This window comes from Ambystoma mexicanum, chromosome 2p (genome assembly GCF_040938575.1).
Source record: "Ambystoma mexicanum isolate Mex_15411 chromosome 2p, UKY_AmexF1_1, whole genome shotgun sequence".
Taxonomy (NCBI): domain Eukaryota; kingdom Metazoa; phylum Chordata; class Amphibia; order Caudata; family Ambystomatidae; genus Ambystoma; species Ambystoma mexicanum.
The window spans coordinates 721,206,591-721,228,743 of NC_090923.1; the positions used below are offsets into that span (position 1 = coordinate 721,206,591).

General features: G+C 46.9%; 1 protein-coding gene across 1 annotated transcript in view; it reads left to right on the plus strand.

Moving 5' to 3' along the window:
- LOC138566722 (cyclin-dependent kinase-like 1) overlaps positions 1 to 22,153 on the plus strand; it is a 274,738-nt gene that overhangs the window by 159,674 nt on the left and 92,911 nt on the right. Inside the window, exon 4 of the mRNA XM_069644326.1 lies at positions 9,628 to 9,700. Coding sequence (XP_069500427.1) covers positions 9,628 to 9,700 — 73 coding nt within the window. The remainder of the gene's footprint in view (positions 1 to 9,627; positions 9,701 to 22,153) is intronic.

Below are 22,153 nucleotides of genomic sequence, written 5' to 3' on the forward strand. Positions count from 1 at the left end.
GGGGCAATGGAGGGGGCGGGGGAGGACAGCAAACAACATGGGGAAACAGAGGGGGCCGAGGGTACAGCAAACATCACGGGTCAACGGTGGGGGCGTGGGGGAAGAAGGGCAAACATCACAGGGCAACAGAGGGTGTGGGGGAGGACAGCAACCATCACAGGGCAATGGAGGGGGTGGGGGGCACAACAAACATCACAGGGCAATGGAGGGGGCGGGGGGAGGACAGCAAACATCATGGGGCAATGGAGGGGGTGTGGGGATGACAGCAAACTTCACAGGACAACAGAGGGTGGGGGAGGACAGCAAAGATCACAGAGCAACGGAGGGGTTGGGGGAGGACAGCAAACATCACGGGGCAACAGAGGGGGATGGAGGGATGACAGCAAACATCACTGGGCAACGGAGGGGATGGGGGAGGACAGCAGACATCACGGGCAACGGAGGGGGTGTGGGGAGGACATCAAACATCACAGGGCAATAGAGGGGGTGAGGGGCACAGCAAACCTCACAGGGCAACAGAGGGGGGGTGGTATCAACACATGAAAAAGGTGGGGTAAAGAGCATCTGATGAGAGTTACTATGTCTGCTCTCTCATCCCACATGCCATGAATACAGTAATGACTTTCAATTCAAAGGAGGTTTCAGCACACAATGCGAAATGCCTCGTCCATCCTGCAGCATGTATCACTCGAGGACAGTTCCAAGGAAGTTGGGCAACCTTGCGATGGAGATCAAAATGGTAATTTCCATGCCAAGCAGATGGGGAGCAGGTGCAAGTGGATCTAGGTCACCTGGCCTGAGCCCTGCCCACCTGGTGCCTTGCAGGTAACCGAAGCTAACCTGGCCTAAGCACCACCCACCATCTTAGCCCTGCCTCTTCCTTCCTGCTCTTAACTCTTTGATCAAGGGCGTCTCTCACCTGGGCGTCCAAAGCAAAGGGCTGACAAAGAAAAGGGCTCTTTGTTTAAGTCCCGCCCACCTGGTGCCTTCCTGGTTACTGCTCTTTTTCCCTACTTAAGGGGCCCTCTTGCCTCTTTTCCTTTGCAGATGGGGAGCAGGTGCAAGTGGATCTTGATCATCTGGCCTAAGCCTGGCTACCTGATGCCTTCCTGATTGGCGCTCTTTTTCCCCACTTAGCATGCCCCGGCCACCTGGTGCCTTCCTGGTTGCCGCTCTTTTTCCCTACTTAAGGAGCCCTCCAGCCTCTTTTCCTTTGCAGATGGGGGGAGCAGGTGCAAGTGGATCTAGGTAACATGGCCTAAGCACCACCCACCTTCTTAGCCCTGCCTCTTCCTTCCTCTTCCTCTTCGATCAAGGGCGTCTCTCACCCGGGCGTCCGAAGCAAAGGGCAGACAAAGAAAAGGGCAATTCCTGTTTGGACCAGGAGGATCCAGTGCCTGAACCCCTGCTCAGACAGCAGGTAAGCATGCACCAACATGTGTTTACTCCCTGTGTCCCCACAGGCCATCCCCAACTCTCTGGTCCCCCTGGGATGATCACTGGTGCCCCCCCCTTCTTGCACACAGGTGTTGTCTGTTTTGCTTGATTCTTCTACCTTGCTCCCCCTCCACCACTCCTCCAGCCTACTGCAGGATTCTGTCCTGATACATTCTGGTTTCACCATCACCGTCTTGTGGCCAATGCTGGATTTGACTTTTATGGACTTCATTGATTCACGGTGCGTCACCCTTTCGCACGGTGGCCCTGAGTGATGCTGTTCCCATCTACATCTTGAATCCAGGCTTGCAACATTATGTGTTACTGTTACTACTAACTTCTGCAATTGTATGCGCTCTCCCCTCTTGCTTCTCCGCTCTTTTTGACTGCTTACTCTCTGTTCTCTCCTCCTCTCCCTTTCTCCCTTTTCCTATCTCCTCCCCCTTCCCCTTACTTTCTTCTATGCACTTACGCTATCAGAATTGTCCCTGGACCTAGTATTATAGCAACCTCGTATGTTGTCTGTCTCCTACCACCTCCCCTTACTTGTTCTCCTCCCCCCATCTCCCTCCAGCACTATCTGAAATGACATCAGGCCTAGAACGCTTGTTTTGTTCCTCCCCTCCCTTTCTGCAACCCTCTCCCTCACCTTTTGTTTTCTCCGGCTCTATCAGAAATGTTATCGGCCTAGTACGGTATTCGCCTGTCTGTTTTCATTTCCTTCCCACTCTACCCCTACCTTCCTTATCTATGTTTTAGCTCTTGCACTATCTGAAATGTCGTCAGGCCAAGTACGATAGTTAAATTTACATCCTTACTGTTCATGGCCTGTAAGAATGTAATTCTATTTTCCCTTGTTCCCCCGCTTTGAAACACATTGTGTGTAGGCGCTATATAAATATACTATCATATCATATCAAGACCATACGAATGGAGAAGGAGCCTGGATGGACAGTTAAAATGCTTGTGTATCCTGCTGCTGGACAGGCTGAGGAAATCATTGAAGAAATGAAGAGAATGAACTGTGCTGATGTAACAGAAATAGCAGGATCGCCTGGAAGTTGGGAACAAACTCAAATATTGATCTGTGGATGAGTGTGCATAACAAGAAGGGATGGGAAGATGAGATGATGTCCTGTGCGCTCATCTGCTGAGAACACATTACATACAAGAAGTACAGAAAGCCACGGGTCAAGCATTGTAAACTACTGACATGGGTAGAAGACGAATCAGATCCAGTAGTTGTAATCCCATTGGTTAATGCAAAACTATGCTTTCAAAGACATGGAAAGAACCATGTGGGATATAACAAAGAATGCAAAACCACAATTGACGTTCCCAGAATGGGAGACGGAACAGCTGTCCTTATGGATCGATATTGGGATTGTGGATCTAGAGCCTATATGAAGTTACCCAAGGATTGGGGCAGAGTGTGTTCCATGGTTCTCATCCATGTTCCAGCATTAGTGATTTGTCAGAGCAATCTAAATATTGGTGAATTTCCAAAAGTGGATGACCATTTGAGAAAAAGAATATCACTTGAACTCCTATGGTCGAAAAGAGAGAATTACTTCTCCGCCAAATCAATAACAGCATAAGAAACTATTCCTGAAGAGCACAAGTTGTTTGCAAAGACTGCTGTAATAATGACGACTATATTCATACCTGCAATTCAGACAGTAGCGAATGCCAAATGGTTGCAAATCACCAAGATGGAAGATGAGACAGATGACATTGAAGATGACAGTTGGTTTACTTCGTTGTTTTCATGGATTTCTCAGTGATTGGCGAATCTGTTCAATGTTCTTGGAGTAATACTTTTGCTAGTAATGTTTGGATTCTGTATAGTCAAGATGGTGATCGCCCAATGCAAGAAAACAGCAAAGAAGTTAGTGAGAATGAATATCATGCTTGATGTCAAAAATGAACCAAACGCCAAGGAGCTGACAGTTGATGCTGTCTGAAAATATATAGAGGCTAGCATCGTAGCACCTGAAGGAACAAAGTTTCTGTATCCAAAGAATCATAAGAAGTACGTAGGACGATGGGTCTATTGTACCCGACTGGACAATGTACCTACATGACCTGGACTGTAGATGAACATGTCAAAACAGCATGCACCCTGAGGGAGGCGATGAAAATATGGACACCTAAGAAACACTTCTTCAAGAGAAAATACCAAGATGTACGAAAGCTTGAGGAGGTGCTCGAGGACTCGACCAGAGGGGGGGAATGTAGAGGAGCAGCTGTGTACCTCTGCAGGAGACCCGCCCCCCCTTCCTCCCATGTGTCGGAGAAATTGGACCATGCCGTGTTTGACACCTGCTGTCGTGCCGATATCGCAGTGTATGTTCGAAAGAAGATACCCTTTGAGACAACCCTAGCGAATGTGTCCCAGAAGTGATGACAACCTAAGGGAGGAACTCCCTGAAGGAATATGAAAAAGAGCAAAGAAAGAAGCTAGGGATGTCACAGGAGACATATACGATGTCCCGAGATAATGGCTGAAGAGGATGTGTAGATCCTAAGGAAATTAATGGTGAAGTAAAGAATTGAGTGAGCTTTTAACTATGAAGAAGATTAAACATGCACAAAGTGCAGCAGAAAATCCACCGTTCAATAATTGTACAGATGCTGAAACGCAAGGTTAGTCTAATAAAAGCTGGCTATACGAAGTAAATAGAATGCAGGCAAAGCCGCCATTGTATAGAAGCTGGACATCGGTATCATGAATTTAGTAAGCCAGGACCCATGAAGCGGGAAGGGAAAACTGTCGCAGTAAGAATAAGCAAATCGTGGAGCTGCATGGCGAGGTTGTCTGGCCTGGAGTCAAGACTGAAGCAACCAAGATCAGCTATCTATTCTATTCTATGAAGTTTAATTCATTTCGAGCATTTAAAACTTGCAAAAATGGACCAAATCGTGGTCTCCTGTCACGTGAGCCAAGGATGAAAATAGAGTTCGAACTTGGAGTCCTAGACATGCTAGTGATTGCCCTCACTCCCATGCATTCTCAAAGACAAGGATACTTTGCAAAGCCAAGTACAAAGACAATCTTTATGGCAGAAGGCATGGGTGATGACAGATGCTTGGCTAATTGAGTGGGGAGGTAGTGTCATGCCCCATCTCTTTACACCTGGGTATGGGCTTATGTGCTGCTAAGTGAACCAAATGTTTAAGACATTGCACAAGCCTCCCAACCAATTATATCAGTCCATATATCAAAGGACCTTTTAGTTTGAAGACCATTTAGAAACTGTGTATCTAATGTTTCTGAAGATGACATGTTTTAGAGGTAGGCATATGTTGTCCACCTGATAGTGGACAGCCAATCACGATCCTAGCTCTAATAGAAATGCATACTTAGCCAATCCCGACCCTGATAGGTTTTTCATTATTGCCATGTACTCTGACGTTACCTCTGATGTATTTTTGATATAAAAGCTATTGTTTGTGTAAAAATCGCTGAGAGGAACTGAGCGTACGTTCATTGATGTTCTCTGTAAAGTCCCTGTTTTAGATAACTGTTAATAAAACAGTACTTTTCCATATTCCTGAGATGATTCGGTAATTTGGAGGTAATTTGGTTTTTGAATTATTCTGTCTGATCCCATCCATTACATGCACGTTCCTAAAGTGCCCTAAGCTCAGGTATATATTATCTTTTTAGCGTGGTTTTTACTCCTCATTTACAGCTCTGGAAAATTATGCTAAATCTGCTGCCTTGTTTGTGAGTTTTTTTCAAAATAGCATGAACTTAATCACTTCTGGGGACTCCCTTTTGCAGACAGGTCAAAGTGTGATTCAAATATGTGGCCAGCAACACAGAAATTGGTTGGGCAACGATGCCAGGATATTAACCAAATTTGTTTTTAATCACTTGACCATGCACCTTCTGAGCTCTAGTTGGTGCAAATATTTCGCTTTTTGCTTTGAAATACTACAATTGCATAGCGTTTCCTTGTAAGTACACAAATCACATAGCAAAAAAAAACAAAAAATGCATGCATCTTTATAGAAACATGGTAAACCTGAACAGTAGCTATGCTTTATTTTCTAAATCCTGAATGGAGTGCTAAAAGTCTCAGAAGGCCAAGCAATACAAGCCTGAAATATCGCTTCTATGTCATAATCCTGCATTTTAAAGCCCGAACACAACCAAGACTGATGTATTTTGGCCGTTTTTGTGTTGGTTTAAGAATGCAGTATTATTACATAGAACCCCACTCCTTCCTCACCGACCACCCTCTCCTGCTCCTTCTCTCGTTAATCGGAGGGGGGTGAACGCCTCCAAACCCTCCCTTTTCCCACCTACCACCCCTTCCTACATCTAAACACGCATTCTCCCCACACATACACATACACATACAAACACATACACACACGCACATACGCACACAGAGTTTCCTCTGGGGCACACAGGGCCTGTCAGCCATTGTGCGTACTTATGTGCGACAGGAGCTTGTCAGTTCGATTTAGAAAGACCGCTCTGTGTGGTCACTGAGCGGTCTTTCGGAATCAGTCTTTTTTCCTTTTGGAAAAAAGGAAAAGGTCTTTTGACCTAGGACCAACATATCTGCTTGCTTTTACTGTACCATACATTCAGCTCATAAAGCTGCACAATAAAAGAAGTTGTGTGATTCAGTTACCTCCACAAAGTACTTAATTGGCAGAAATGTATAACCTGTTGCTTTGCATGGTGTTAAGAACATCTAAATAGCCACAAAAAAGCAAACCCTTCCATTGGGGGTCATTACGACCCAGGCGTTAACCATGGTGCTATAAGCGCCATCGTTGACGCTGGTATTTTAACGATTGAGCCATGGTGGATGGCGGACTTACCGCCCCATTCCAAGGTTGACTGGGCAGTAATTCCCCATTCACCCTTCCCAATTTTTGCCCCCATAGGGCTCAATGGGAATGGGGAAGGCGGTAATTACGGTACCACAAATTGCGGTACTGTAATTACCTCCAAGGTCCCTTTGCGGGTCCAATCCTTAACAGCTGGTAAAAAAACAGCCGTTAAGGTAGGGACCCGCAACGGGACCTCGTAATTAGGCGGTAAGGGGTTAACGGCGCCACAACCTTTTACGGCGCCGTTAACCCCTTACCTCCTGGGTCGTAATGAGGCCCATTGTCTGCATGACGAACGAGCATGCATCACGAATATAAACTAGACTTTCAAATGGGATTTTTGTGGCTCCTTTTTTCTTGGAAGGCACATATTTCGTAGGATATGATAGTCTGTGGACTTTCAGATAGATATGGACCATCATTGCTCCGTCACCCAAACTTAGCTTAACCTCAACATGCATGTCAGAAAAGCAGTAAAATCATTCTTCTTCCAAAGAAAACCCATGAGGAAGACACCCCTCCTTTACCCCCAAAACAAGCCAGGCTGTTGTAGTGGGAGAATTGGGTAAGTCTCAATGCCCTCTACACAGCACGGTCGTAAGTGGCAACACCATAGACTACAAATGGGGGCAAACACAGCTGGCACACTGATTTGTGGCATAAAAAGAAGTCTCTCAACGTGGCTTTATGAAGTGGAGGTTAAGCTGTGCACCATGTTTTACAAGTCACTCATAAATAAACAGTCATCAAAGAGATCTCCACTGGCTCCTGGTCTGCCAGGGAATCACCCTCAAGGTCCAATACTTGCTTCCGATATTCCCACAAAGCACAGCTCCAAGACATTTACCACAGCTAGCAATGCATGGGAAGGTCCCTCACCACACAAATGCCTGCTGGACCGCCTGCAGCGCCATGTAACAAAGGGACTGATTGTGGTTAGTGGAATCCAAATAAATACATGCACATACATCTGTCAAAATGCTCATACATCAATTGGTTTCAAAAGATGCCTTACAAATTATTGGTACAACATATGATTTGTAATGTATGAGTTTGGAAAATATGTTAATTACTGTACCTGCCACCATTTACGTACGTGAATCAAAGATTGTGATATTTAATGTGCACTGTCGGTGAGAGGAAGAACCACAGAAGAACTTGACCTAGTGAAATTTGTTTTCCAAATGACTAATATGAAGCACATATATATTCGCATGTGGGGCATATGAAATGGACAGCCCATCTGCTGAAACTAATACTGGTAGACATTGAATATAGCAATAATAAGTGCTGTAACGGCCAGGGCTTGAGCTAATAGGCCAGAGCCTAGTGAGGGCCTTTAACAAGGGTCCAAAGGGTGCTGCCACCAGATACAGCCCGGGACCCAGTTATAAGTGCTATTAGCACCCTAGGTTAATGTCCCTCCTTGCTAGTAGCAATGTATTAGCTCTTGTGCTCACCCCAACCCGTTGATTCAAGCAAATACTCACTCAAGGTGGCCGCCATGGAAATGGAAGGCAGTGCTCTTTGTGGAAAACCTCTTACATTACCGTGGTGGCCCAGAATTCAGATCAACACAGCATAAGTGTTAAAATGAAAAACATGTGAGTGAGAGCAGGGGAGGGGCGTAGGTGGAGGTCGTGAGCTGGTGGGGTGATGGCAGGGCAGGTGTTAGCAGCGCTCAGCTCGCACTGAACCTGGGCTTGGAGCAACCTGATTGGCTGCCGCACCCACCTCGGGTGTTAATACTAGTTTTTCTGTTTGTATTGCATTTCATGTATATGATGGATTGAACAACAGTGTGATTAAATTTTATTGTTAGTCATGATTTTGTTTACATGTTTTGTCACTTCGGACTACATGTGACACTACATGTATTAGGTATTGTTATACATGTTATACATGTAGTATGAATGGTGTATGAATGTTTGATGTATGTGTTTTATGAGGAATGGTGTTTGTGAGACAGGTTTTCTTCAATAGCCTGTAACTGGTTTCTTTTATATATTAAAAGAGAAGCACACAATAGGTGAGTTTTTATACAATAATAAGGGTAATCCTCTATTTTTGCATATGTATGATGTAGCTACAGATGAACTGGTTGCTTATTCATGTGTATTTAGGTAGTGGTAATGGTATAAGTTTGAATGAGTGAATGATTTCACTTGGGCGCAACCTGCTTTTGAATTCAACAGATGCCCCCAACAAGTTTTCACCTAAAACTCCTAAAACGTATCCAGAAAATGTTATGTTTATTCTGAAAAGACATTACCATTAATTCACCTTAGTCATTTTCTTAGTATTCTTAAACGCCTAATGCCCCAAGATGGACCCAAGCATAAATTGTGTTCTTTCACATTCTGCGCATGACACATCGAAGTCCCCAACCCTACACTCATGCCCTGAGTACATTGGAGAAATTGTTCAGTACAAACGGAGCATAGAAGGTATGGGGTATTCCTGCCCACTGTATAGATTATATGAATGGGAATCCGGAGTAGGTGGGGGCTGGGTGACTAGAGCCTTGGGGCCTGATTCACAGAAGTATTTTATATTTATTTATTTATTTGTTTTAAAATCTGTTTATTGGCAGTTATACATTCCCACATTACAGGCAGTCAAATGCAGATCACAGAAGCGTTTTATAATGGGTCAATCCCATTGAAAAAGGCTCTGCAGGTGCTTGATTGCTCATTGCATCCAGTAGCGGAGGCAGCTTTTGGTGCTGCGGTGAGGCAACTAATAGGGTGCATGTGGGAGGCTGGGGGGTGCACTCGGCAGGGGGGAGCCAGGGAGTGCGGCCACCTCCCTGGCCACCACCTGGCTCCGCCACTGATTGCATCGAGCAGAATTCATAAAGCCCATAAGAGCCCCCCCTACTCAGATTGGCTATGAATGTCCTGGTTCTCAAGCACTTGTGGTCAGAATGTTCAAGCCACTCTTCATTGGCTGGAGTTCAGGATGTTCAGGCCAATCATCGCTGTAGATAAAAAACAATCAAGCAGGAGACTCTGCCTTCCAATGTAGTAAGTGGTTCAAAATCGATTGGCCGTCCTGCCCATTCTGTTGGGAGGATGGATCATCTTGCTCATGTCTACTACAAAATACTAATAGGGAAGGATTTGGGGTAAATTGAAAGATGATGTAGTGGAACAAATGTGTAGGTGCCCGCCATCCAACCATCCAGAAACGTCACTATTTGTGATGGCAGCAATTAAATAGGAAGAGAAAGAAAGGGCAAGGTCCTTTATTGCTTCCTGTGTTTTTGTTATGATTTATCTGAACACACAGGACTCAACTGGTTTAAAGCATTAGATCCCTTCTTGTTTTCTCTAGGGTTCCCGATCAGCAGGTGAAGAATATAATGTGGCAAACGCTCCAGGCTGTCAACTTCTGCCATAAGCACAATGTAAGTCTCTTGAACTCTGCAGTGTCTTTCTACTTTCTCTTATTCCTTTAGCCATTCCACCGCACTCCTTCCCCATCTCAATACTTCCTATCATTTTCCCTTTAAATAGAGATTATTCCCTCTTGCATCAAACCATCTCTGTTTGTCTCTGGTTTCCTACTCTAAAGTTTTATCTCTCCTTTTTTCTAATTTTCTGTTTATTTGCCATGCATTCTTCCATCTCACGTCTCCAACAACCTCCTCATTGATTGACATCCGAGATGTAGGCCTCTCCCATCCTCTCTCACCCTACCTTTTGTCATGCCTGTTGCTTATCCTCTTCTTTTACCTCTTTTCTCCACTCCCGTTTTTTTACACTTGTTTCACCATAGTTGCCATAATCATCACATCTCTCGCTCCTGTCCCGCCATTTTTCTATCACTCGTCTTCACCTTCTCATTCCCCACTTCTCGGTCACCTTTATTTTCTCTCCTCCAATGCATAAACAATTTGTAGGTGTATTATGTGATTGTGTTTTGTTTATTTGATGGTTTAGCAGTGATGAAGTCCCACCGTAAGATCTGGAGATTTCCTCTCCACTAGGGGTTGCGTTTTGTGTGGGTAATGTACATCCTTTACATTGCCTTAGCACATACCCAATGAAGATGTTAAAAAGACAACCTCAGTTCATACTATGGTGGTTGTAATATGCAGAGTTCAGTTTGTTTGATGAAATTGGAAATGGGCGGCACTGACGCTTTTGTGAGGGAATGCTGAATGAGGTAGCGTGCGGCCGACAACGGGTGCACTATATGGAAATGTCTACATGTGCCTCCCCGTAAGGAAGGGGTTTATCCTGTGATGGGTCCTGCCTTGCTAAAGTAAGCAATCTCTATTCCATCTGCATGCTGAGAAAGGTATACTTAAGGGGCGAGCTCTGGCTTTTTGGTCCCCAATACGCCAGATCCAAACTAGACACGCGTTACGCCAACTTTGAGATTGGCAACCGTACCATTCCTACCATGAGTAAGGTTATAAGCTTGGAGACCTATCTAGAATATTCTTTGAGATCCGACATCAAGTTAATCACATGGTGAAGACCTCATGTTATTATCTGTAATTGCTAAAACAAGTCAAGCCTTTTATCTCTGACAAACATTGTGAAACCTTGGCTAGAGCAACCACGCTCTCCCGGCTTGACTATTGCAATGCACTCCTGGGGGGTGCTACCAAAGGCAAGATCACAACTACTACAGATAGTGAAGAATAACGCAATCTGTATCATCCCAAATGTGAGCCGCGGCCAACATATCACGGAACATATGAAACTCGCCCACTGGCTCTCAGTAAACTCGAGAATCCCCCTTGAAAACTCTCACCTTGGTACACAAGAGCATTTATGGCAAAGCCCCATCATACAAGAAGGAGAAACTCCAAAACTACTGCCCTCGGAAGCCACTTTGATCCAGTAATAGTGGACTTCTGGTATGCGCCAAAGCCAAACGGGCCCATGGAAATAGAAGATCCTTTCCACTCATTGCAGCCGACGCCTGGAACATCCTCCCCCCAGGCACTACAAAAGAAAAAAAACTCCTATCTTTTATAAAACAACTAAATATCAACTTATTTGAGTAGGAGTAGTCTCCCCCTAGCTATCTCTCACTGTCCTGTGCCTTTGTGGTCTCCATGTGTTCCTGTACTGTGCCCTGATGCCTACCGGGCTCCGTCATGTAATACATACATAAATACATACATACATAAGTGGAGGGGCCAGATGGTGGTGATTCATGGAAATCAAATGTCATGAGTTATATTATCTAGAGCTTTCAGAGGAAATAATATTTAAAATACTAGCATTGCACACAATGTTGTGGCTTAATACACTTACTAGTGTTAAACATTTTGAGATATGTGTACACTGGTAGTTTATGTTGTGCAATTATGCATGCAAGACACAACACCTAAAGAATGCATGTATACATTCCTTAGACATCGAGTTAATTCTTGGTAATTCATGATATTTTGTACATGACTAAGACAACCTCTAGAAACAATTAAAACTGATTAGATTGTTATTTGACTCAAACATTCATTAGCATATGACTGCTCCAGAATATGACTTTAGTTATGGAGCAACCTGATTGGCTGCCACACCCACCTCAGGTGTTAATACTCGTTTTTCTGTTTGTATTGCATCTCATGTTTATGATATATTCAATAACAGTGTGGTTCTGTTTTATTGTTAGTCATTTCTTTGTCTAGATCACATTGAATGTCACATTGGGCTTCATATTGCTATATATGTACTATGAATGATGCATGTGTTTTATGAGGAATGGTGTTCATCAGTGCTTCATTTGTGGGGGTGTTTCCAGGGCTCAGCCCTGGCACTTATGTCTGAGCCCGGGACTTATTGTCTCAGACACAGATTGATTATGAAGTAATGATAGCCAGAGCATCCATAAAACCCAATGAGCAGGTGTGAGCTGTAGTTTAACCCCTAATGTGTCGACACTACAGGGAGCAGCTGTGGGTGGTGGCAGCAATGGTGGGGAACTGGCCGCTCGTAGTGTCATACGCGTGCTAGAAAATATTTGGGTCCAGGCACTTATTTTCGTACAAATTAAGCACTGGTGTTTGTGAGACAGAGTTTTCTTCAATAACCTGTAACTGGTTTCTATTATGAATTGAAAGTAATTTGCTGATTTCTTGAGTGAGGGAGGTTTTCGATTACTGCTTGCAGAACAGTATAGTATTAGTTCAGTCTCTGCTCCTGGGGACAAAGCATGCTAGTGTGACAATGATGAATCCTTGTACTGGGGGATTTTGAGGTAGCTACCCTATTTTAAAAGGACACTGTATGGCAGGAGAAGAGAGGCAAATGCAAATAAACATACAATGATACACTAAAGATCAATGAGTACTTTCCCATTGTTACCGGAAGAAGAAGCGCCACATGAATGAGCTGAATTCTCGGAAACGTGAACTGTATGTTGGGATATTTCTAGGCACGGGAGGAATGCATAATTAGGGCCCTTTGATCTGCATTTGACCTGGTAAAAATCAAGGGCTGACCAAAACTGGTAGATCCTTGGTTATGGGTACCTATAAACATACTAACAACCACAGTTGTGAACCTCCTGGAAACAGGCAGAATTAGGCAAAAATGTAGATTGATGCAATGTGCAAGTATATACCTATGGGATAGAATCCCTTCAGTTACCAAGTCCAAAAGTGGGGCCTGTGCACCTTACTCATTGGAACTGAAACCTGTCACTCTGGTCCTCCAGTGGCTGAAGTTTACAGCAGGATGTCTTCTGACTTCCCCACCCAAAGAGAGGTGCCTCTTTCAATGCACACTACTATTTCACATTCACATGTCTAACAGCCCAGACATATTGTGCTGAAACACTGATTAACTGTCAGTCAATATTTACAATCTCTCATAGATTGACTATTGTGTAATTGTCATGGTTATGCAAACCTATCAGCATCATTCTCCAGCATGGAGGGTCTGGCATGGATTCACATGCTCATGAATACTCCCCATCATCAGGCAGGGAATATTCTGTAAACAAGAAAGCAGCCTTGCTTTAAACGTTTGAAAACAACCTTTTTCCCATTAACCAATCACTGAAGTCTGGGTGATACTGCACCCATCCAATGACGATCCTCTCCCTAAGCCCCACCCCTGGTGGTCATCTTCAGATTTTTACTGCACGCTTCAGTGCTTGGGAGTCCTCTTGAGTTGCTCTTCGAGCGAGAGTTCCTATTTGTACATTTTTCATGGATAAATTGTTCTATTTTCGTCCAAACCTCTCTTGTTTGCTGACCGTTGGTCAGTGCCGGCAGCGGGGACCTGTTGCCAGGGAAGATCGACCGCTACATCGGTGGATCTTTGTCTTTCCATTTCGTAAGCCTAGTTAAGGCCTACTTCACGCCTCGCCATGTCAGAAGAAGGCAAGAGGAGTCTGTTGAAGCCCTGAGCCAGATGCGGCTTGAGGAACATCTACGTTGAAGACCGGCACAAGAGGTAACTCTATTGTCTGCATCCGGACATGACCAGGACAGATGCGATATCTGATGAGGTTTCAAAGCCAAGATGAAGCAGGGCCATTACTGCAGATTTGTTGCACGTCTAAAGGAATAAAGTGCTCCAGGAGCGGCATCTGGGTGCGCACAGGCACCCTTCAGGTCCGGACGACCTTTGGAGTGTTCTCCCTCAGGGAAGAGGTTGAGATCCGCTCAGAATGTTCCTTCACAGGATGTCCAAAGAAAGGCTAAGCGCTGCACTGCTGATCTGACACGGGACACCGCTGCTGTGGGTACGCTCCCCTTTGCCTTCCCTGTACATGGTAAGCCTGCTGGTGGGTGGTGTGTCATCGGAGAGACCAACCCTCTCGTCCAAACATGTCCCTTCATCGAAGGATAGACCAAGGAAAGAGACTTTCAAGGAGGGCACTCCAAGGTCCTCAGAGACACCTACGTCCAAGGCCTCACCAGTGGTGACGCCGTCAGCATCTCACAAGCAGAGATCCCCGTCGGCGAGACCACTGTCTGCTACTCCCGCAACCAGGACCCCGTCGACAGCTGCACCATCGACGACCGTTGCTACAGCTCCGTCGACGATCCCGTCGACTACTGCAGCAACAGCAACATCTTCACAGAGGGTTACACTGCCTCCCCGGCCCATGACTACTACAGCTCCGGCCACGACTACGACTGCCTCGGCCATGTCTAGCCTCAGTCGTTTCTTCTTTCCCAAAGGAGTCAGGAAGAACAAAGGAACTGTTGCCACCGACAGATTTTCTCCCGAGGCCTATGGTGGGTCTAAAGGAAGTAGCAAGGGATCCCTTCATGGAGGTCTGCACAGGATGGATGAGGAGTCCTTGTCGGAAGGCTGCTGCTTGGACCAGGGATGGGACAACCCAATGGGCCATCAATCCCGGCAAGGCGCACTAGTCCTCCATCAGTGCCAGCCCCAGTGGTTCCTCCACAGGGCCCTAGAGACATGACTCTGGATATTCTAGTTACACTGCACACTTTGGTGTTAGAGATACAACAGCAGCTCCTGCCCCTGTTGACTGCGGTGGGGCGCCCACCCCAGGCAGAGCCCACCAAGACCACAGCACAGACCCCGCCCTACGGGTCCAAAGCACCCTCCAACACCAAGGTAGCAAAAGCCCCCCTCCACTCCGGCTGTACATGGGGTGGGTCCTCTCCATATGGTCACTGGAACGGACACGGATACAGGCACTACGGAAACGGATTTGTTTGATGACATTGTGCCACTGGATGGAGAACCGCTGGGTGCCAATGACCCCCCCAGGGCATCGCCTACTGATGAGGTGGGTTCCTTCCACTCCATGCTTTCAAGGGAATCTACCCTTTTCAAATGAGTGCCCGAGGAAAAGAAAAAGGAGGGATTTCTTTACCAGAGACGTGTGTCATCCAGGAAGACTGTAATGTCCATTCCTCTGCTGTACAATGTTTGGGAAGAAGGCCTAGCTCTCATGAAGACCCCAAGTTCTACACCGTCGAAACGGGACAGATTTGAGAAAAAGTACAGGGTGCCTGACTCGGCCCCTAAATGCCTCAGATTGCAGCCATCCACAGACTCTGTGGTTTCAGCCCCCGGCTGTAAGTGGTCAGCAAACCAAATACATGGTTCACCTTGACCAGGAGGGGAAAAAGCAGCATGCGATGGGCAAGCGTATCATCTATACCGCTGTCTCAATGGTGAAGGCCGCCAATGCCCTGGTCACCCTGGCCAATTATGACAGGGAGTTGTGGTTCAAGCTGAGCCCGATCCTGGATTTCTTGCCGGATGACAAAAAGACGGAGGCTTTAGCCCTATTTCAGGAGGCCTCGGACCAGACCATGCCATCACGGTGGCGTTGGATGTCGCAGACTCAGGATTTTGCCAAATGGGAAACAGAGTGGCAAGGCTGGCTAAAGGCCACGAATGTCAGACCAGATGTCCAATCCAATGTGGTGGATATGCACTTCGATGGGGATAACCTCTTCAGCAAGGTGGTGGACGAAACGCTGCAAGATATAAAACCCCACACTTAAACAGCTTGATCACTGGGGACCTTGCAACGGCGACGGTCTTCATCCTTTTGATCCTCTAGAGGGAAGCTCAGCAGATCTTCAAAGGGCCACATATCCACCTCATACCGTCAACCCTCATGCTCCATCTCCCAAGAAACATACAGGGGCCGGTCGCAGCCCTTCGGCAGAGGGGCACAGTGTCAACGTCGTCCGCAAGCCAGGACGCAAATGACCAAGCAAGCCTGTCCTGGCGCAGGGCCCGGACCCCCACTTTTGCACCCCAGTTGGGTAGTCTGACACATTTTGTCAATGATTGGAAGAACCTCACACCGATGTCAAGGACACTCCCTGGAATTTGAACACAGGTGCCCTCACATTTCCCATGTGGTAAAACAGGAACTGCACATGGCCCAGCTGCTACGAGAGGCGCAGGCCATGTTCGGAAAAGGGGCAATAGAACCCGTCCCTCTGCGCCTCCGTGCTCCGGAGTGTACTCCAGACACTTTCTGGTCCGGAAGAAGTCAGGGGATGGTGTCCGATCCTAGACTTGCAACGCCTGTATTGACTTGAAGATTTTATATAGACTAAAAGTGTGTTGACTGACTGGCCTCAACAAGTACCTGAAGTCCCAAAAATTCAGGATTGTCACATTGCAGCAAGTACTCAGCCAGCTGGAAGATGGGGATTTCCTAGAGACGTTGGAACTAGAGAATGCCTACTTCAATCTCCCCATACATCCAAAGCATCATAGGTTCTTGCGCTTTGTGTTTGTGGGACGTCATTATCAGTTCAGGGCTCTTCCCTTTGGCCTGAAATCAGCACCAAAGTCCTTCACAAAGTGCCTGGCCCCAGTGGCAGCACACCTGCGTCTCCAGGGCATACATGTCTATCCGTACCTGAACGACTGGCTCATCTGATCCCCCTCTCAGGCCCTGGTGCTGTAGCACACCAGGGAGACCATACACCTTCTGACGATGCTCGGATTCACCATCAATTATCCAAAGTCTTGTGTGGTGCCATCGCAGAACGCTCTTTTTCTGGTAACCCACATCAACACAGTGACATCTCTGGCCTTTCCCTCAGAGGAGAGAATGGCAGCTATGTTGGGGAAGGTGCATCGTCTAGCTACCGCTTAATCCACAGCGGTGCGTGCCATCAAGTCAATGCTGGGCATCATGTCTTCCTGCATTCACCTGATTCCATTCTGCGTTTCTGGTGGTGAGGTGGCTCCAGATCACGGGCAAGTGGACAGTCAGGATTGCCCTCAACCAAGACTTCAGACAAGCTATTCAGTGGTGGGGAGTAAGCAAGCACCTTACGCAGGGAGCCCGGTTTCAGGTTTCCCCGTTCCAGGCTATGGTCACCACAAACGCCTCTTTTTATGGATGGGGGGTTCACATCGCACAATTCCACGCAAGAGTCCTCTGGCTTTGGAGGAGCACGGCCTGAACATCAATGTTCTGGAGCTGCGGGCCGTGTTTTGGGCCCTCAAATCTTTCCTACCTCTTCTGCGAGGGCAGGTGGTGAGGATCTTCATGGACAACACCACCACTATGTTTTACATCCGGAAGTAGGGCGGAACATGCTCCTCCGCTCTCTGCCAGGAGGCGCAGGCCCAGTGGCAATGGGCCATTTGTCAGGACATGTTTCTCATCCCATTTCATCTGGCAGGCATCAAAAACACCATTGCAGACTCCCTCAGCAAGGAGCTGTGGTCCTGGCACGAATGGGATCTCCAACCAGCGCAGATGTCATGTCTTTTAAGCATTTGAGGCCGACCCCGGACCGACTTCTTTGCGACAGCAGTGAACTCGAAATGCCATGCTTTCACCTCATTTGTACCCAGCTGGTGAGCTTGGCAGATGCGTTCTCGTTCACATGGCAGGGCCTCTTCCTGCACGCATTGCCTCCAATCCCTCTGCTGCTACGGGTGAGCAACACACTCAAACGCTGTCACAGCAAGATGATACTCATTGAGGGGCCGTGGAATCACCAGATCTGGTACCCGGAACTGCTCTGCATTGCAATAGCGCCAACCATCCAGCTGCCTCTTCTTCCCGACCTCCTCTCCAGAGAAGACAGAATGATACTGCACCACGACTAAGTGTCTTTGAACCTCACTGCTTGGCTCGTGCAGCCCTAGAGATGGGCATTATGGCATTCCTCAAAAGTGTAGGAAGGTCCTGGCCCAGGCTAGAGCGTCCTCTACACTATCGTGTTATGGCCACAAATGGAAAAGCTTCACTGTGTGGTGCAGGGCCCAAAAGATTGCACCTCTGTGCATCACAGCCCCACATATCCTGCCATACCTGTTGTCTTTAGGCAAGGCCGATTGGTTCACGCCTCCATCAAAGTCCATCTGGTCCCCAATGCCTGGTACAAGGGTCACCGAGCAGACCATCGCTGTGGTCTCACAAGCTCGTCAAGGAGTTTCTGAAAGGGCTTTTCATGACATTTCCGCCGGTGAAGACTCCTGCACCGGCTTGGGAACTCAATGTTGTTCTTAATAAACTCATGGGGCCTCCATTAGAACCATTGCATCAGACCCCTCTGAAGTTTCTCTCATGGAAGATGGCTTTCCTAGTGGCCATCACCTCGGTCAGACGGGTTGAAGAGATGCAGGCTCTTTCCTGCAAGCACCCATAAATGCTACAAGGTTGGTGCTACGGACCCACCCCACCTTTATGCCGAAGATTCCTTCTGAATTCCATCACAACTAACCCTTGGTGCTTCCAGTCTTCTTTCTGAATCCTTCTTCGCCCGCTGAATGGTCGCTGCATGCACTGGAAGTTGCTCGTGCCTTGAAGTTCTATGTGGCACGCATGAAGGACTTTCAGAAGACGTCTCAACTCTTTGTAAATTTTGGAACTGTGAATGACGGGAAGGCCCCGTCGAAGGCTTCTATATCCAGGTGGCATCATGCACTGTTATCGTCTGGACAACAGACCTCTTCCAGGCCGGGCAAGAGTCCATTCCAACAGAGCCTTTGCAGCAACGACAGCGTTTCTCTGTGGTGTTCCCCTGCTGGATATTTATAGGGCTGCTATTTGGAGTTCTGGGCACACCTTCACGAAATTCTACTGCGTCGACAGGAATTCCAGGGAGGAGTCCAGAGTTGGCTAGGCCATGCTACTCAACCTGTTTGTTTCAGGTGAGTTCCAGGGGTAAGTGGTTGTACTTCTGTTGAGCCATGCCACCTGCCGTGGTTGAGTTATGTACTGCTGTGTATTCATATTCATGAGCATGTGAATTCATGCCAGACCCCATGCCGGAGAAGAAACAAGTTACTTACCTGTAACCTGTTCTCCAGCGTGGGTCTGGCATGGATTCACACGCAAACCATCCCTCCTTCCACGCTGTGGCTCTTCTTGGTTCAAACTGTCACTTCACATGCTTTCAAATCCGAAGATGACCACTGGCGGTGGGGCTTAGGGAGACTGTCATCATCGGATGGGTCCTGTATGACCCAGACATCAGTGATTGGTTAATGGGAGAAAGGCAGATTTCAAGCTTATAAAGCAAGACTGCCTTTTTTAAAACCGTTTTTTACCGATGATTCCCAGCCTGACCTCGGGGAATCATCAGGAGCATGTGAATCCATGCCAGACCCATGCTGGAGAACAACAGTTACAGGTAAGTAACTTGTTCCTTCTCTGTTTTTAGATATTGAAACTTTGGGCAGAGTTTGCTGTCGATATGGGGGCCCATTACGGGTCTGGCGGTAACTGTGCCGGTGCTACCGGCGGGTTGCCGCTGGACCCGTAAATATTTACTGGCACTTGACTTCCTGATGCCATCGGGAAATTACAACCACGGCAGCCCGGAAAGTCAGGCGCCGGGAAAATGTTGTTCCCCATTCCCATAGAGTCCTGTAGGACTGGGATATGGGAATGGGGACACAGAAGAACTGGCACCGTTGTTAACGGTGCCGGTTCTTCCGTGACGGGTCTGCCTACCGTGGCCACTGTGCCCAGCAGGGTCAGACCTGTCGGGCACAGCGGCTCCAGCAGGCAGACCTGTAATATGCCGGTCCGGAAACAATGGTGCCGGTAAGCCTACTGGCACCGTTGTTTCCGTACCAGCAGGCTCAGCATGAGCCCCATGGTCCCTCTGTGTTAAATCCAGGAGTGTCAGACAGTCTGCCCTACGCTCTCATTACCAATCAATGCCTGTGCACGTCTTTCTACATAACTTGTTTTCTCTGCTCACTTTTCCCCTTTAGCACTTAGAAGCTAAGAGTACAACATCCAAAACAAGCCCTGCAGGCCCCAGGGGTATACAGAAGGAGGCAACCATCACTTATCGTGTAGCCTGCAGTTATCATGATATATTGGCTCCTTCAGACGAAAAGACTTCTGTGGAGCAAATGAGCTAATCCACAAGAGGGAAAAATGAGACCCCGGGGTAGGCTGGTCACTATACCTAACCCCAGGAGTCACACGAGAGCAGCATGGCTGGCTGATGAGGACATACTGTCCAATCCTGCCAACTTTCTCAAGGCTCAGTTTGAAGCCAAAGGAGCTGGAAAAGTAATAAAAGATGGTGTGGGAGGGAGGTACAGGTAACAGGGTGAAGGGTATGTTGTAGATGTTCACATTGTCCATAGCCATGATTTCACCTAGGCCTAAACGCTTCCTACAGTGTTCAGTGGCTAACAGAAGGAATGCTGGCACTGAGGCCCACCACTAGCCACTGCTGTGTGCCCACCTCAGTGCTTCCTATGGAGGATCTCTCGGCTAGTTATCAAATATGCGGAGCCTTTGCCCTGGAAAGGTTCGGCATCAGCTGTCCTTCATCCTCTGATGTTCTGATATCCAAGCAACCCCATAAGTCTCCAATAACTTCTCTCCAGGCTTCCAGCACTCCCTAAGACCAACATGGCTCCCCTGCATTGCAGGACCCAAACATCTGTCTCCTTCACCGAGTGCTCACTCAGTCCTGTGCAGACTCCTCTGCACGACAGCTTCTCAGGCACAGTAACCCAAGGAAATGGGAACTCCTGCATTCATTTCCTGAGACCTCCATGCCATCCAGCACTGCATGTCCTCGACTTCTCCACCTACTGAGCCATGTCTGTGGCATTGTGCAGCCCCGGCTTTGTGCGTCTCTTCATGCGGTGTGCAAAGCAAATCCAGCCGTTCTACTACTTTTTAATACCTATAAATGGGAAAATGCCCTTTGCAATTCACTATTGGGACCCAATGGTTTTGTGCAGGAGGCCCCCAAGCCCTTCTTAGAAGTGTTGGGCTTGCTGTATTAATTTGCTCATCACACTGTGTAATATGGGTAAAGGGGGTGGGGTTGCTCATCACACTGTGTAATATGGGTAAAGGGGGGGGTCACTTTGAAACAAAATCCATGACCACTTTTGGATCCCAGTCCACCCCCGTGGGTTGGGCAGACACTTCTACCAGAAGCACCACACATAGAACTATTCTATAGTTTCTTAACAAACTAAATTACTTTGTGGAATTTTTTAATGGGTTCTTTTAATAGGGGGTCTGCCTATATCCCACTTCACTACCACCCCAACCCAATCTTTCCCAACCCCCATACTTAATTACGTCTATAGAATTACTTCCCCACAAAGTAATGGGAAGTAATTTTAACAAAGTCAATTACCTCGAAGTAATTTACAGCAATAAAACAATGGCATAGGCATAGAACAACAGTTCAGGCATCTGAGACAGTCCCTAATCAGGTTGCCTTTACAAAGGTAATGTGATTGAATACGTTATAGGAAAGCAATTGTTGAATGGGTAATGTATATAAAACAAAAAAAATAAAAGGGACATTTGGTAACATGTGGCCATCCACAAATATGTTATACGTGTAGGCTATGAAGCAGTATTTAAAATAATACTATTTACATACTCTATGTATTGCCACAAATCACTGGATGTCGTCACTTCTCCCCGAGGCGGAGCCCCTTCCCATGAATCCAGGGAGGTAAGGCTGCTAGCCGATAGTCTCCCTGGGGGTGGTACTCAGCGGGCGGATCTAATGGTGAGGGCCCCTGTGGGACTATTGATGACTATCCATTCCAGTGTTTGGTTCACAGTATATCAAACACAATCATTAGGCATATAGCTTTCTATTCTTGTTAAAGCAGGTGCTAATTTAATAACACAGGATAGCTGCTTTCCCACAAATTATAACTGATTCCAACACCAGGATGCTTGGCCAAATGCTAGTCTATCCTGTATGGTGGGTTGATCTAAACCAAATATATCTTTCACGATGTTAAACACAATACTAAAGAAAGCAATCCTCAGATAGCATATCTCAAAAGGCAGATGCATTCACTAGTGTACTCAATGGAAACCTAGAGAAACAGTAATGAAAACAAGGAGTGTGCATTGCACTCTATATGAGGATTGTTCAGCAATAAACAATGTATGTTACTGCAAGAATATTCAA